Raw genomic sequence first — 18,286 nt, 5'->3', positions numbered from 1 at the left:
GGATCCCATTGGCCTGGAACTTGCTGGTCCTCTTGGCCTGCCTGGCAAGAGGACCCAGGGAGTTACCTGTGTCCACCACACAGCACCAGTGTCTCAAGCACATGCTCTGTGCATGCATTGTTCACATTTGTGCTGGGCCCGAGAACTCAGGTCCTCATGCTTGTGCCCGACTTTACTGACTGTTCCATCTCCCCAGCCCTCATCAAGACAGTTTGTTTGGCATGATGAAAAGTAAAGCATTTTCCCTTCCCGTACACATGTCATAATCCTTAGAGTTGATTGACAATCAAAATTAAACAGAGAATTATCTGTAGAGGAATATAGAATGGCAGAGAAACAGTTAAATGTTCAATGTCCTTAGCCATCAGGGAGATGCAAATCAAAACGACCCTGAGATTTCACCTTACACCCATAAGAATGGCTAAGATCCAAAATTCAAGTGACAACACATGCTGGAGAGGATGTGGAGAAAGGGGAAGCCTCCTCCCTTGCTGGTGGGAATGTAACCTTATACAACCACTATGGAAATCAATCTGGCACTTTCTCAGACAATTAGGAATAGTGCTTCCTCAAGATCCAGCTATACCACTCCTAGGCGTATACCCAGAATTTTGATTCTTAATGAGACTTGGAAATATACCAATTAAAAAAGTACTGACTTTATTTTTTAAATGTACTATTTTCTTGTGGACCTGACTGTTTATTAGTAAGCACCTAACTATTCAACCAGCACTCTGAAATACATTTTGTTTTAGTACTTAGTACTAGTATCAAAACAAAACAAAGCATTATTTATTTACTTTAAAAAAAATGCCAGGTGGTGGTGGTATAGCCTTTAATCCCAGAATTCAGGACACAGAAGCAGAAGATCTCTGATTTTGAGGCCAGCTTACTCCACAGAGTGAATTCAAGGACTTCCAGGGCTATACAGAGAAATATCTCTCTCTCTCTGACACACACACACTCAAAACCTCCAGAAAATTTTTTTTATGCTAGAAAGTTGGCTCAGTGAGTAAAGACATTTGTAATTAGGCCTCATCACCAGAGTTATATGCTGGGACCCACATCATATAAGGAGAAAAGTAGCTCTTATAACTTTTCCCCTGACTTCTGCTTATATGCCATAGCAAACACATGTGCATACATAGACACACACATGCACAGGCACACACACAGTGACCTACAAGGAAAACCAACCAATTAAGTAAATATGAAAAATAACTTTTTATAAATTTCATACTTGTATTTAAAAAAATCTATTTTTTATATTTTATGATAAAATTTTGAGAAACAAAAAAGGAGATAGTAATAAAGAGGAAAAAGAGCCTCCATTTTATTTATTTAATATTTTCTATTTAATGGGGTGTGAGCTCATACTCAGGTTCTCATTCAAACAAGATAAGTGCTCTTCCTCTGAGTTATATCCCTGGACCCAATACTCTCCATTTTGATCCAGCTGGCTGTGCAGAAAATATTGAAGGTCTAAACCCAATATTTTTTTCCTTAAATAGGACATCGTTTTTTGACAGGTGTTTCACAATTGCAGCTGCATCCACTCATCTGGAAACTCATCTGGAAACTCATCTGCAGTCCTCGGGCTGTGTGACAAGGGTCGCGAGTGTGCTAACAGGCTGCAGTACTATTTAATCACGACCCTAATTAACAGTTTCATCTACTCAATTTCAGCTCTACCTGGGTACATGGTTCTTCTGAGGTAATAAGTAGTTCCTTCATTTAGCTTTCTCTCTTTGATTCTTCATACTGTGTGTGTGTGTGTGTGTGTGTGTGTGTGTGTGCATGTGTTTGAATGCTATGACATGGATATGAAAATGACAAGGCATCTCATAGTAGTTGATTCCTTTTGCATTGTGTAAGTCCCAGGTACTGAATGCAATTTGTCAAGCTTGGTGGCAAGGAACTTTATCTAGCTGGCCATCTTGTGGGCTGTAATGTGTGAGTTATTAATGTAATGAGGAAAAGGTATATTTGCATCACCTTCTTATATTTCTTTGCTGTTTCTTGCTAAATTTGATGACTGTAATGTAAATGATTGAAAATACAGTTCCACTGTTTACATGCTATTCTTCTTCTTTCTTTTTTAATTATATTTTAATTTTTTATATTAATTACAGTTTATTTGTTTTGTATCCCAGCTCTAGCCCCTTCCCTCAATCCCTCCCAACCCCATTTCTTCCCTCCCTCATTTCTTCCAATGACCCTCTCCAAGTCCACTCATGGGGGAGGTCTTCCTCCCTTTCCATCTGACCCCAGCTTTTCAGGTCTCATCAGGACTGGTTGCATTGTCTTTCTTTGTGGCCTGGGAAGGCTGCTCCCAGGTCAGGGGGAGGTGATCAAAGAGCAGAACACTGAGTTCATGTCAGAGACAGCCCCTGTTCCCCTTACTAGTGAACTCACTTGGATACTGAGCTGCCATGGGCTACATCTGAGCATGGCATCACTTTGAAGATAAAATTCCAACATTTATAGACATTTTAATTTTTTTTACCCAAGGATGAATTTGGTGGGGAAAAGGCCACATTTCAAACAGAGCTCCCATCTTCCTAATTTATAAGAATTTTTTTTCAGTTTTTATCCCATGGCTTTTTAGGCATTTCCATTGAATGTAATTCTCAAAACCGTCTCAAGTCTATTTTGAAGGCACTATGGAGTAGCCAAGTGTCTAAAGTTGTTAAATCCACATAACAAAGTAATTTTCTTTGTGTCATAGCATGCATAATGGGCTCTTTCTCTGTTTATCAGAGGGACTGCATTTACCTTTCCTTGAAGTTTTACATTGCATATGTTAGATTTTTTTTTCATTAATATGAGAAAATACCTGGCAAATAACTTAAGAGAGTAAAGATTTATTTGGTTTGTGGTTTCAAAAGTTTGGGTCCTATATGAGGGGTTTGGCATGGTGATTGCTGTGTTAACCAGGAACCTATTTCTCTAGATCAGCAGACAGTGTCTAACTGTTAAAGAGCTCAGCCCTGCTTTAGAAGTGTGGAGGTCAGAGCCCAGCTTTCAGAAGTCCTTACTCTCCTTCCTATGTGTGGACTTAAGAGGTAGATCTGCACCATTCTCCTTTCAGGATAAAAAGCTTAAGCATTAGAATCATGAGCTACCCCTGCCATTGGGAGGATGATCGGGCAGATATAGATTTGCATGATTAACTTTTATGTATCTATTTAGGTATGTATGTATTTTTCAGGTGTATCAAGTCTGAAGAAAAGTCAATTGGAATTGGATTACATACATTTTGCATAAGACTATTTGGTAAGAAAGATTTCCCTAACATATTAATAATAAGTACAGAGTAAACCAATTAAATTTCTCTGACTAAAAAGACAGAAACTATCTTGTCAACCCAAAACACAGCTCTCAAAGGGAATACGGGTTTATTCTGGAATCACATATAAGTAACCATGAGTTTGGCACATACATATTCAAGTCATCTGAATATCATTTTACCACATGAGGATAGTTTTGTGATGTTTATAGTTAGAGCACAAAGGAATCCGTGAACAAGGCACTTATCAAATGTATCTGTGGGAATGTCCTGTCGGTTTGTTACAGCAAAGCAGGGAAAATTCTGCCGTAGGCTCAGATGCTATTTGATAGCATTCTTAGTGTTTGAGTGGGTGGAGTCTAGTGACTTCTTAAGTCAATACTTTACCAAACCTTCATGTGAGAGTCACATTGATATATGGTCAGAGGCACAGATGAGGCAATGAATGATCAATAAAAGAGGTAAAAATAATTTGTCTTTGGATCTGCAATTTTCCAACTGTCCACATCCAGGAAGTTCCAATGACCTTGTAGCATCTTTCATATAGGTGTGCTCTGTTCACTTTACCCTGAACTTCAGTTCACCAAACTTGTGTTTGGAAATGGCTACCTGTGTTAGTCTGGGAATGAAGTAACTATAAAGAAAAAAAATTTCCCCTGGTCTTTGAAGCTCTCATCTGAACTTAATAACATCTTTAATCTTTTAGTAGACTCAACACTAAAATAAGAAGGAAATGGTTTTGATAGTTGGGTGTACAGAAAACCAATAAAAGACATTTCAGAAAATTCGTGAGGTTCATGATTATGAACTCAATAAATACATTCTTAGCATCTTATACATAGTTTTCATTTCTCGTGATCTGAAAGGTTCACATTAACTAATAATTCCTAAAAGTAGGTTTAGAGCATTTGATTCATAATTTGTTATACTGTTTTTTCAAAAATAGAGAAATTGAAGTACTTAAAAAAGAAACCCACATCTCTTTTTTTTTTCCTTCTTTCCTGTAAATGGACTGGGTCTTTTGTCATTATTGTGCTGATTTATTTGGGGCATGACTTTTTTTCACTCTATTGCAGCTGGCATCCCATCACCTATTTTCAGTGGTGCTATGATAGACAGAACATGCTTACACTGGGAAACTCTGAAATGCGGTGGTCCAGGGGTGTGCAGGATGTACGATACAAATAGCTTCAGGTAAAGATAATTTTCCTTATCTATTTATTTCTTTAATCACTTTACAGCTTGATCACAGCACCCTCCCTCTTCTCCTCCCAGTCTCACCTCACACTCCTTCCTCTCATCCCCCCTCTCCCTCCTTCCAGAGAAGGGGAAACCCCCAAGGGGCAACACTCCTCCCTGGCACCTCAAGTCACAGAAGGATGAAGGGCATTCTCACTCACTGAGGAGTGACAGACAGCCCAGTTAGGGAAAAGGGACCTAGCAGCAGGCAACAGAGTCAGAGATTGCCCCTATTCCTATTGTTAGAGGATGCATATGATGATCAAGATGCACATCTGCTACATACGTGTAATGGTCTAGGTCAGTCCATGCACACTTTTTGATTGGTGGTTCAGTCTCTGTGAGCCCCTATAGTTAGTTTACTTTGTAGGTATTCTTGTGGTGTCTGTGGTGGACCCCTCTGATTGCCTCTATCCTTCCTACCTCTGTTTCACAACACTCCCTGGCTTGTCCCCTTGCTTGGCTGTGGGTTTCTGCATCTGTCTCCATCAGCTTCCAGAATAAGCCACCCCAAAGAGAGTTATGCTAGTGACTCCTGTTTGCAAGCACAGCAGAGTATCATTAATAGTGACAGTGGTCAGCCCTCTCCTGAGGGGTTGTTCTCAGGCTGGGCCGGTCACTGGTCTGCCATTCCCTCAATCTCTGTTCCATATTTACCCCTACACTTCTTGTAGACAGGGCACTCTTTGGGTCAAAAGTTTTATGCGTGGGTTGGTGGTCTCTCCTTTGCTGGGGGTCTCACCTGGCTACAGGAGGAGCCAACATTATGATCCTCAGCACCATTGCTTGGAGTCTCAGCTAGGGTCACCTCCGTAGACTGCCAGGAGCTTCCTCTGTCCCAGAGATGCCTCCCAGAACATATTTCTGTTCTCCCTCCTGGTCCAAACCTTCACTCCTCCCTTTTCTGCCCACCTGATCGTCAACCCTGTCATCCTCCCCATCCCCACTTCATCCAGTTACCCCTGTCTATCTATTTTGGGTGTCTATTGTATTTCCTGTTCTGAGATTCAATCATCTTCCCTTGGGCACTCCTCGCGTTCTTTGTGTCAATGGATCGCTTCATGATCATCCTGTACTTTATGACTTATATCCACTTTTAAGTGGGTGGATACAATGTGTGTCTTTCTGGGTCTGGGTTATCTAACTCAGTATGATCATTTCCAGATACACCCATTTGCCTGCACATTTCCAGATTTCCTTGTTTTTAATAGCTGGGTAGTATTCCATTGTGTGAATGTACCAACCACATTTTCTTTATTTATTCTTCACTTGAGGGACATCTACGTTGCTTCCAGTTTCTGTCTATTATGAGTAATGATACAATGAACATAGCTGAGCAAATGTCCTTGTGGTAAGGTGGAGCATCTTTTGGGTATATTCCCAAAAATATAGCTGGGTGTTGAGGCAGATTTATTCCCAGTTTTCTGAGAACCTCCAGAATGATTTCCACAGTGGTTGTACAAGTGTGCACTTCCACTAGCAATGGAGGGGTGTTCTCCTTGCTTAGTATCCTCACCAGCATGTTCTGTCACTTGATTTTTTGATCTTAGCTATTCTGATGAATGTAAGATGAGATCTTTTTTCCCTTATTTATTTATTTTAATTTTATTTTTTTTCTTATCCATTACATTTTATTAACTCTGTATCCCAGCCGTGTCCCGATCCCTCATTCCCTCCCAGTCCCTCCCTCCCTCCCTCATCTCCACCGTGCCCCTTTCCAAGTCCACTGATGGGGGGGACCTCCTCCCCATAAGATGAGATCTTTTGATTTGCATTTGCCTCATGACAATGGAGGTTAAATATTTCTTTAAGTGCTTCTTGGTTATTTGAGATATCTCTGTTGAGAATTCTTTGTTTAGCTCTGTATCCCAATTTTTATTGGGTTATATGGTTTGTTGGTTTTGAGACCTACTTTTGTCGCATAAAAATTCTCCAATAGTATGTAAGTGAAAAAATGCATATGGCATAATTTTCAAAATGCACATGGATGTTATAACTTCCTTATTTATATATTTCAATATTTCCCCAATATTTCTCAAGTGATTGATACATAGAAGTTTGAGTGGGTTTCCTAAAACCCCTTCAAAATTCTTTAGAAAAGGAGCACATGTCTGTATCAAGGTCTTGGAGAGGCAGGAGTGAGCAAAATCTTGAGCTGAGCTAGCATGGCAGAACAGGAGACATAAACAAGACAGCAAAATTCAGGACTGGCACAGCTGTGCTATAGATGGGAACAAAAATCTCCCATTTCCTATCATGCCCATCAATGGACAGAGAGGAGAGACTCTTCCCTTTTTCAGGGGTTGGCATGACAGAGTCCCAACAAATTAATGCAGCATAGACTCTAGCATTCTAGGTCGTGAAAACTTCAGAACCTTCTATTGTAGTCCGACTACATGAAAACCCCAAATCTATGCAGTACAATGCAGATTGCAAAATGTACCAGGTACTGGAGCCAGGGGATACCTTGAGACTTTGTTATCTAAATTGGACTGACAGTCTCATCTCTGATAACCCATTGATGCCCCACTGTACTTATTGGTTAGCTGCCTCATGAAATCAACTTGGTTAAATAGAGTGATTGTGATAAAAACCCACTGAGAGTGTCACAAGGGAGAGGAGGTTGCCACACATAGAAATACCTGGAGCCATTACCCTCAAGAAGTGGGAGACGAAGGAGCCTCCTGTTTGAGATCTGGGTGCATCCAGTTACGGGTAGTTTCATGCTGTGGCTTGGACTAAAAGCAGCTACTTAAATGGTTTCCACCATGCTCAATGCTAAGAAGGGACCTACCACTAACAGCATAGTGAAAGAACTGTGGGTTCACTGCTGTCCCACCCCCAAGGTCATGCCAGATGACCTTGACACAGACTCTAGCTGGTTATTTGCTTTCCCTCTATGGCAGTAGGAACAAGGAAGCCTGCAGTGTAACTTTGTTTGCTACAGACTGAATTGTAGCAAAGCCTCCTCCTTGCTCCTAAAACCTCAGCAGCCAAAAGGTATTTTTCATTCTCTTGGCGTGAGCTAATCCTACCTTGAAAGATGCTAGGAGAGAAAAGTGCTAGCCATTGCCGTGTCCCCAGTGCTTATGAGTGGGGCTGGCTGAGAGCCCGTTTTCAGGCTGGCATACCCATAATTCACAGACTGAAAGGATTAGACTACTTCTGTCAGCCTATCTCTGTATATTAAAGTTCCAGTTGCCTTGACAGCCTCAGACTGCATCTAGGAATTGCGAGCAAATTAACCCTTCTTCCATAAATTGATTTTGTCAAGGATTTTTTTTTAAGTAGAAAACAATTAAACTAAGATATTTGTTAATCTATTATCTATTTAGAAAAATAATTATATCTCTAGACTTATATCTGGTCTTAAGCATCTACACTTATTATACTAATACTTTCATCTGTAAAGTGAGCCATGATCTTTTTTTTCTATTCTTGTTTTGTTGTTTGTTTGTTTTTGTTCTTGTTTTTTAATACTGGGTTTCTTTGTGTACTGCCCTGGCTGTCCTGGAGCTCAATTTGTAGATCAGGCTGGCTTTGAACTCATAGAGATGTGTCTACCTATGCTTCCTGAGTGTTGGGATTAAAGGTATACAACAACAAGCCCTGGCTCCATTTTCTCTGATATAATGTATACCAGATTTCCTGCCTAAGAAATGGCGCCACTAACTCTGGGCTGTGTCTTCTCACCTCAATTAATGTAATCAAAATAGTGGCCCACAGACATGTTCACAGGCCAACATAATCCACACAGGCCTTTACTGAAACTTCCTTCCCAGGAGAAGTATGCATCACACCAGATTTTACTATAAAAATGTTGAGAACAGGAAGGAATACTTTCATAGTTATTTAGAAATGTACATATGTCAAAAATATGTATTTCCCAAACACATTAAATCCAGACACCTCAAGGCATATATTATTAAGTATATAAAGAACAGATGCTTATAACAGCATGTAAGTTCTTCTAAGAAATGGTGAAAGGAAAAATTACCTAATTTATTTCAGGAAGCTTGTACAGCCTTCACACTTAAACTGGGCAAGTTCCTAATATATATATATATATATATATATATAGTGGCTAAAAAGATGACTCGAGGTTTAAGAACACATGGTCTTGCAGAGAACCTGAGTTCAATTTTCATAGGAAGCTCACAGCTTCCTCTATTCCAACTCCCAGGACTCATGAATACATATCAAGACAGAGATTAAGCACATATATCAAAAATAATATAAGATAAATTGATCACTGTACATGTATAACTTTATATGAAAATTGACAAATTCAGTGTACTAAAATATAAAAACGACTAATAGGACTTATTTTAGACATACAAGAAGTTCAATATTTAAGGAGAAGATGGTGGTGCCAGGAGAACACTGCATCTGAGGAGCAGGACAACATTTTCCATACAATGACCAAGAGACTGAACTCTGGGCCCTAAAACAACAGCAATCATGTTTCCCAGGTGAGAGGAAACCCCTACAGCATGGGAAACAGTTGGGTCCATGCTCAGGTCCCCCAGCCAGAACCTGGAAGAGATCCCTGGTTGCACAGGCACTAGGTCGCTGGACCAGAGCCACATGCCTGCCTGTCCTGATCACCTTCCCAGGCTGAGTGGTGGGCACAAAAACCACCGGAGACTGGGAGTCTCAGGCACAAGAAAAACCCACTGGGAAGGAAAGCAGTGTGACTGGCCACAGGTCACCCAGTCTTTACCTGGAAAAAGTCTTGCAGACCAGCGGGTATGAGCCACCATCACTGATCTGGGCTCAAGCCTCCAGCCCGGAAAGTGGCTGCACGCCCACCTCTCTGGCTCAGACAGAGCTGTGTGCTCCAAGGCAACAGAGACTGGGAGTCCCTGTCGGGAGTAAACCACACAGAGAAAGAAGGAAATGGGGATCCAAATGAGGTCATCCAGTATATCCCTGGGAAAGGTCCCACAGACTAGTGGGTGGGTGCACACGCTGCCAGCCCAGAGACCTGCTTTGTACCAACTATTCCTCACAGACAGAACTGTGCGACCCAGGACACCAGAGATATGGAGTCATGTCGGGAGAAATCCTCACAGGGAATGAAGCAAAGGGGATGGTCTTAGGCCACCCAGTATATCCCTGGAAAAGGTCCCCCAAGACTGACCCAATCCAGGGACCTGCTGTGCACCATCTAGCCTGCTGTTACCAGGAGAGCAGTACTCACCCACCACAGATTACTGCTTGGGTACTGGGGCACAGAGCCCCAACCTCAGACCTAAAAAATCCCGGGATCTCCGAGATCAACCCCAGTATACTGCTCCAAGGGGCAACCAGTTATCCCTAACAAAACTGACCAAACCAAGGGACACACAGGTTACAACAGCAGATCACAAAATTTATAGCAAGAAACCCAGATGCAGGAGAGCTGTCTCCAGGACTTCTTCAGGAGAGAGGAGAACCCTCTTGGCTAACAAGGACCACAGTTAACACTCATGCCTGAGGTGAGCTGTGGCAGCTCCTGGAAAACACCAGCTATACAGTGACTATACCCAAAAAGCTGAGGAGGCTTCCTTCAGGAAAAACCATCTTCTTGCCAAGGGGATTCTCTCTACCATAGGATTTCAGGACCCACCAGAAACGAACTCCAAACACCTACAATAGCCTAATGGGTAAAGGCCAGCGTAAAAGGTCAACCAACAAAAGACAGAGCAATATGACATCTCCAGAACCCAGTTATCCAGGGGCAAGTAGCCCTGGACACTCCAGCATGAATGAAATTCAAGACCTATGTTAAAGAAGAGGATAAGAGAGGAAACAAATAAAATGCATAAAGACTAGAGGAAGATAAACTCAAACAGATTATGGCCATCCACAAAAAAAAATAGAGGAAGATAAAATCAAACAGATTATGGCCATCCATAAAGAAATAGAAGATAAAGAAAAACATATTATGGCCATCTGTGAAGAAATACAGGAAGTTGCAGCCAAACAGTTTGTAGCCTTTATAGAGGAAAGTTCATAGCACCAAGTGCCTTCAAGAAGAAATTCGAGACAGCACATTCAAGCAACTTAATGGCTCACTTAAAAACCCTAGAAAAAGAAGAAGCAGACACACCAAAGAGGAGTAGATGGCTGGAAATAATCAAACTCAGGGCTGAAATCAATCAATTAGAAACAAATAAAACAATTCGAAGAATCAATGAAACCAAGAGCTGATTTTTTGAGAAAATCAACAAGATAGACAAACCCATAGCCAAGCTAACTAAAAGGCAGAGAGACACCATCCAAATCAACAAAATCAGAAATGAAAAGGTGGGCATAACTACAGACACTGAGGAAATTCAAATGATCATTAGGACTTACTCAAAAGTCTATATGCCACAAAATTTGAAAATATAAATGAAATGTGCAATTTTCTTGATCAATTCAACTTACCAAAGCTGAATCATGACCAGGTAAATCAATTAAAGAGTCCTATATCCCCCAAGGAAATAGAAGCAGTTATTGAAAGTCTCCCATACAAAAAAAGCCCAGGACCAGATGGCTTCAGCACAGAATTCTACCAGACCTTCAAAGAAGAGCTAACCCCAGTTCTCTTCAAACTATTCCACAAAATAGAAACAGAAGGAATACTACCAAAGTCATTCTATGAAGCCACAGTCACCTTGGTACCTAAACCTCACAAACACCCAACAAAGAAAGAGAATTTCAGGCCAATCTCCCTTATGAACATTGATGCAAAAATACTCAACAAAATACTTGCCAACCGAATACAAGAACACATCAAAGATATTATTCACTAGGACCAAGTAGGATTCATCCCAGGCATGGAGGGGTAGTTCAATATACAAAAATCCATCAATGTGATCCACAATATTAACAAACTGAAAGAAAATAACCGCAGGATAATCTCCCTAGATGCTGAAAAGCATTTGACAAAATCCATCATCCATTCGTGTTTAAAGTGTTGGAGAGATCAGGGATACAAGTCACATATCTAAACATAGTAAAGGTGATATACAGCAAACCTATAGCCAACATCAAACTGAACAGAGAGAAAATTAAAGCAATCCCACTGAAATCAGGGACAAGACAAGGCTGCCCACTCCATATCTCTTCAACATAGTTCTGGAAGTCCTTGCTAGAGCAATAAGACAGTTGAAGGAGATCAAGGGGATACAATTGGAAAGGAAGAAGTCAAATTATCACTATTTGCAGATGATATGATAGTATATGTGAGTGACCCCAAAAACTCTACCAGGGAACTCCTACAGCTGATAAACACTTTCAGCAAAGTGGCCGGATACAAAATTAACTAAAAAAAAAAAAAAAAAAAAAATCAGTAGCCCTCCTGTATACAAAAGAGAAAAGGGCCGAGAAAGAAAATAGGGAAACAACACCCTTCACAATAGCCACAAGTGACATAAAGTACCTTGGTGTAACCCTAACCATGCAAGTCAAAGACTTGTATGAAAAAAATTTCAAGTCTCTGAAGAAAGAATTAGAAGAAATCAGAAGATGGAAAATCTCCCATGCTCATGGCTTGGCAGGATAAATACAGTAAAAATGGCAATTTTACCAAAAGCAATCAACAGATTCAATGCAATTCCCATCAAATTACCTAAACAATTCTTTACAGAACTGGAAAGAAAAATTCTCAACTTCATATGGAATAACAAGAAACCCAGAATTGCTAAAACAATCCTCTAAAATAAAAGATCTTCTGGAGGTATCTCCATCTCTGATCTCAAGCTGTACTATAGAGCAACAGTAATAAAAACTGCATGGTACTGCCATAGAAACAGAATAGTGCATCAATGGATTTGAACTGAAGATCCAGAAATAAACCTACACACTTATGGATACCTGATCTTTGACAAAGATGCCAAAACCATACAATGGAGAAAAGATAGCATGTTCCACAAATGGTGCTGGTCCAACTGGATGTGTACATGTAGAAAAAATGAAAATAGATCCATACTTATCACCCTGCACAAAACTGAAGTCCAAGTGGATCAAAGACCTCAACATAAAACCAGACACATTAAATCAGCTAGAAAAAAACTGGGGAATACCCTAGAACTCATTGGTACAGGAGAAAACTTCCTGAACAGAACACCAACAGCACAGGCTATAAGAGCAACAATCAATAAATAGGACCTCATGAAACTGAAAAGCTTCTCCAAAACAAAGGACACTGTCATCAAAACAAAACTACTGCCTACAGATTGGGAAAGCATCTTCACTAACCATTTTTCTGACAGAGGGCTAATATCCAGCATATACAAAGAACTAAAGAAGCTGAAAAGCAGCAAACCAAGTAATCCAATTAAAAAATGGGGAACAGAGCTAAACAGAGAATTATCTGTAGAGGAATATCGAATGGCAGAGAAACACTTATAGAAATGCTCAACCTCATTAGTCATCAGGGAAATGCAAATCAAAACAACCCTGAGATTTTACCTTACACCCATCAGAATGGCCAAGGTGAAATACTCGAGTGAAAACACATGCTGGAAAGGCTGTGGAGAAAGGGGGACCCTCCTCTACTGCTGGTGGGGATGTAAACTTGTACAACCACTCTGGAAATCAATCTGGCACTTTTTTAGACAACTAGGAATAGTGCTTCCTCAAGATCTAGCCATACCACTCCTAGGCATATATCCAAAAGAGGCTCAAGTACACAAAACAAGATTTACTCAACCATGTTTGTAGCAGGTTTATTTGTAATAGCCACAAGCTGGATGCAGATGCCCCTCAACTGAGAAATGGATGCAGAAATTGTGGTACATCTATACCATGGAATATTACTCAGCAATGAAAAATAAGGAAATCATGAAATTTGCAGGTAAATGGTGGGACCTGGAAAGGATCATCCTGATCATCCTGAGTGAGCTGTCCCAGAAGCAGAAAGACATACATGGTATATACTCACTCATGTAGACATGTAATATAAGCTAAACCTACTAAAATCTGTACATCTAAAGAAACTAACTAATCAAGAGAGAGGACCCTGACTAAAATGCTCAATCCCCATCCTGAAAGGAAAAGAGGAAGGACATCAGACGAAGAAGAAAACAGGAAACAAGCTAGAAACCTGCCACAGAGGGCCTCTGAAAGGCTCTGCCCTAACCCCTGTACAGATGTAGCCCATGGCAGTTTAGTGTCCAAGTGGGTTACATAGTAATGGGAAGAGGGACTGACTCTGACATAATCTGATAGGCCTGTTCTTTGATCACCTCCCCCTGAGGGGGGAGCAGCCCTACCAGGCCACAGAAGATGACAATGTAGCCACTCCTGATGAGATCTGATAGACTAAGATCAGAAGGAAGGAGAGGAGGACCTCCTCTATCAGTGGACTTGGGGAGGGGCATGCGTGAAGAAGAGGCTGGGAGGGTGGGATGGGGAGGGAAGGATGGAGGGGCTTATGATACAAAGTGAATAGGGTGTAATTAATAAAATAAAAAAAGAAAAAAGTTCAATATCACAAAAACCTATTGATATAACAATATAAAAATGCCTAAGGAAGACAATCTGAAAAGTGTCTTTATGATATTTTATATATGTGTAATCAAAAGTTGAGCAAATCATACAGAAAAGAGGAGATGCCTTAACTTGATTTAGGGTTTTTTTTTTTTTTTTGTTATTTTATTTTTCTCAGTATTTCAGAGAACAGGTCATAATGGCAGGAAGGCATGGTGTCAGAGGAAATGACAGAGGAGGTATGGTGGCAATATGGGAGGTAAAGGCACAGGAGGTATGGAGGATAAGATTGAGGAGGCTGGTCATGTTTAATGTTCTTTCTGGACACACTGAGTGCTTCTCACATTCATGGTGGAAATTCAATGTCAGCTAAACCTTTTTGAAAACATCCCCATTGACACACTCAGAGATGTGTTTCTATAATAAATCTAAATCCAGTCAGGTTGACAATGGAAATAAGCCATAACCAACAAGAAGAAAATACATCTAAATTTTATAGTAATTTTTTGATAGTTTAACAAAGAAAATTAATAATTTAGTAAAGTAGTTTATATAAAATACATAGGCATATTTATCACCTGATACTTTTCTTGGGCGAATAAAGGATCTGTAAGAATATACACAATTATCTTTCACTAAGCACGTTGAGATTTAATACAGATGAGCTCTTTTCTATAGGCGTATCTACCTTGGCGTGCATGCAGTACTAAGAGGATCAAGCTATCTCCCCGCATTCTTCGTTCTAATGCTTGTGAGGAAGCTGCAGCTCCCCGGGGATGTTGCCTCTTCAGAAATGGAGCCTGTAGAGATGACACTCACAGAGAAGGAAAGCGAGTGCGTGGATGTGCACAGAAGTCCCGAGCTTGACAATGGTGGAGAAGTGAAAACCAAGCTGTAGTGAGTTTTCTATTGGTCTGTGCAAGGCCATGAAGAGAATGCACAGTTCACTTGTTTCATATCATAAGAGGTACAATAGAAAATCTTGTTTTAAACGCGTAAAGACTTCAATTATTATTTTTGCTTATGATAAAAATATTTGCTGATAGCATTTTCAGAAATTTGGGGTAGCTTTAAGATTTTTCTTGGAAGAATTATTTGGAGACCCCACACTGAACTTTTAAGACTGCCTTCATTTCCAAGGAGGATTTGCTAATTGCATTTTCTTTTTTTAACTCAATCAAAGGAAGTGTATTTTTCTCACTTATCTTCAAATAGCTTAAAAGCTTTCCTATTCCTGAAACACTTTAATTTCACTGAGTTTATACTTCAATATTAGAGATAATTAGAGCTGGAAATATGCACCCTGGTTGTGTCACATTAAAATAATTTGTTCAAATTCATCCTTTCTACCTGCACGATGTCTGAATGTATCTTTAATGATTTAGAAATTGTTAACTCTCATTTTTTATTCTAGACTTTTGATGCTTCCATGATTACACTTTTCATTAATGAGTCATCTCTTATTTTCAGTTCCGTCTTTCATTATTCATTTCCCACGTTGGATCATCTTGCTTACAGCACTGACAGATTTAATCAGCTTATTAAATCTCATGTAGCAAAAATAGTTTGAACTTTTTTGTCTAGCAGTTTCAAGTTGGTCCTGAAGCTCTTTCTTGAGAAAGCCAGTCCTTTCAAGGGCCCTTTGAGGAGATGGGGTTGTAGCTCCATGGTACAATACATGAGAGGACCCAGGTTAACCCCCAAGGTATTGTAACATGCTGACAAAATAAAATAAAGTAAAATAAACAAGACTGAACACAGTCTATGATATTTTCAAAAAGCTACTTTTTCATATTCAGGAAGCCTTTTTTGGTCTAGTGTTCATTTTATTCATCTGTCCTCAGAGCACATGGCTATTATCTTTCAAAATCATCTTAGAGTAAAACCTTTAAAAGGAGCCAGCTAGTTAGCTCTGTGGAGAGGTGTGTTTTTCACCACACCTGGCAAGGAAGATTTGATCCCTGGGACCAACATGGTAGAAGAGAACCAACTCTTGAAAGTTATTCTTTGCATTCTACTCAGGTACCGTGGTGTGCATGCCTCATTCTCCCCAAAACAGTCAAGCAAATACAAAAACATATAAATAAAAATTAAGAAGTTTCAATAAGAGGATAGTCAAAATAATTATGTGCATGAGTCTTCAAAATTGGCAAAATAACTTTTCAAGTCATCTCAAAAGCTTTAATTTTTTTTTCGGTGCCTGCAATCAGTGCTTCCACGAGGCCATCTGTGAGGCAGTACCACCTGGGCTACTTGTCTTGTCTTCTTGGTTGTCTAGTCCTCATGCTCTGCTAAATATTAACTTTCGAAGGTATTACACAATTGTGTATTAATATCTGTATGGACTGTGCACTGAACATAATTCAGTTAAAGAGGATTTCCTGTAAAACAAATTTTATGTATGCCTTTTCAAAGAATGGCATGATACATTCTGAGGAATTTGTAGCCAATGATTTATTGGCCATGCATAACTGAAGTTCTGGCTGAAGACTTTTTCATGTCTCAGCCAGTCTAAGAGCTGTTCCTATGTGGAGGGATCAGCAAATTATGTTCCCTGTCCTGTTTGGTCTTCTTGATTTCCTTCCTTCGGTCTGCAGCCAAGATCGTCAGGGGGGTCTCCCCGGTCAAGCCTGCTTTCCAACACTCTGGATTGAAAACATAGGCTTTTGTTTCCTGTTGAGACAAGAGCAGTCTCCTCCACACGGCAAAATACTTCCTGTCTTCCATTTTGAAATTAGGATTATGATATGCTCATCCATTTCAGCAGTCCCTTCTAAAATCCAGTGTATCTTAGCAGCTGTGCTACTTGTCTCATTTAATAACTTTGAGATCAACAGATCATTATTTAATCTACGTTGAGGTGATAGCATATTCTTTTTCTGTTTTGTGACCACCTTTTAAAAAATTATTGTTAGATCTGTTTATAATTGTTTGACCTATAGGATTATAAGTTATGTCTATAACAGGTTTCATGTCATAATGTCTAAAATATTGTTGTATTCCAATGGATATACATGGTGAACCGTCAGCCCCAATTTGCAGAGGCATCTCCACGACAGTCATCATTTCATACAAATTTGGTACTTAGAATTATGCTCTCCAGAATTTAAGGCAAATGTCCCTTGGAACTTTGAATATGAACCTAAGGAATGGTGCATATATTTCAGCTCTCCAAACTCTGTAAAATGGAGCACGCAAGCCATTGTATGACATTGTTCCAAGGGAATAGCAAACAAGGTCTTCATTTCTACCTTAGCATATAGACCTTCGTCCAGTAATTGAACCTTGACAATACATATACAATATTGTCTGACAATGTTGACTTACAGCTGAAGCCTTTTTACTCTGAATCTCATTGGGGTGCCTTTCTGCAATTTCTTCATTCCTCTATGGACTTTCCTCATCTGGATCTACCTCCTTTGGTATTATTGTAAGTTCCAGATTGGATTTCCCTGATGGTTCCATATTTTGATTCAAAGATTCCTCCAACCTCTTTTTTTATGGCCTAATTTAGCATCTATATTCTCAGTTTGTTTTTGTTTTTGTTTTTCTTTTTCCAAGGCTGTCTCTCTGAAACAAGATATGCAAAACTGGAATTGACATTGTATACCATGAGAAACAATTGTATGCTAAGAGAAACAAACTTAAATGGAATCCAGAAGTACTGTGTCACTGTATCTTTCTTCATGTTCAACATAGAAAATAATCTTCTTTAATCTCAAAAAAATTCTCCCTAAGGAGTGTTTTTTTTTTTTTCTTTTTCTTTTTTTCAATGCAGTTTATTCAGGAACATTGAACAATCCTCGGACCCCGGGGAAAGCCAGCCCACAGCTTAAATAGCCTCTGGGTAGCCAACCCAGGCGTGCCACGGGGGCAATGCAGATAGGTCCACATACATGACTTTACCAGTTCAGATGCTTGAGGCTTCTCAGTGTGTCTTTGTCTCCTGTTTCCAGAAAAAGGCTTATATGCCTCCTTCATTAGATACTGACTTCTCCCCTACTCTGGGAAGTTATTTAGTTCCTTAAGTGTTTACTCTTCTGTCCTCAAGATTCAGACCAGCAAGTGCACCTTCTCAAAGAGATTTAGTTTTCTGCCTTACCTAGGAAAGTCTGGCTTTGATAAGCTTGCTTGTATTAAAGAGCACGCCCCTCTTTATTTAGTTTTTATTTATTTATTTTTTTAATCAAGACCTAAATAAATTTCTTCTCTGGGGTTTGTATCAATTTTTGTTTTCCTGCTGCTGGCTGGAGGCCTTGTTGCCCTGTGGGGATTTTAATCAGGAAGCTGGGAGCC

General features: G+C 39.8%; 1 protein-coding gene across 11 annotated transcripts in view; it reads left to right on the top strand.

Moving 5' to 3' along the window:
- The window catches only part of LOC110552204 (solute carrier organic anion transporter family member 1A4-like), a 56,242-nt gene extending 38,588 nt beyond the window's left edge, over nt 1-17,654 (top strand). For 8 of the 11 annotated variants that reach the window (XM_060384397.1, XM_060384405.1, XM_060384398.1 and 5 more), the window contains 4 exons: nt 1,530-1,714; nt 3,212-3,276; nt 4,366-4,483; nt 14,669-15,330. In XM_060384397.1, the coding sequence (XP_060240380.1) occupies nt 1,530-1,714; nt 3,212-3,276; nt 4,366-4,483; nt 14,669-14,888 (588 nt within the window). In that variant the 3' untranslated portion in view covers nt 14,889-15,330. Of the gene's footprint in view, nt 1-1,529; nt 1,715-2,953; nt 3,066-3,211; nt 3,277-4,365; nt 4,484-8,848; nt 9,062-14,668 lie in introns of those variants that run through there. The other 3 variants (XR_009592006.1, XM_060384401.1, XM_060384402.1) reach the window with 3 other exon arrangements.
- The last annotated feature ends 632 nt before the right edge of the window (nt 17,655-18,286 follow it).

This window comes from Meriones unguiculatus, chromosome 5, assembly GCF_030254825.1.
Source record: "Meriones unguiculatus strain TT.TT164.6M chromosome 5, Bangor_MerUng_6.1, whole genome shotgun sequence".
Taxonomy (NCBI): domain Eukaryota; kingdom Metazoa; phylum Chordata; class Mammalia; order Rodentia; family Muridae; genus Meriones; species Meriones unguiculatus.
This window is presented reverse-complemented; position numbering and strand designations above follow the sequence as displayed.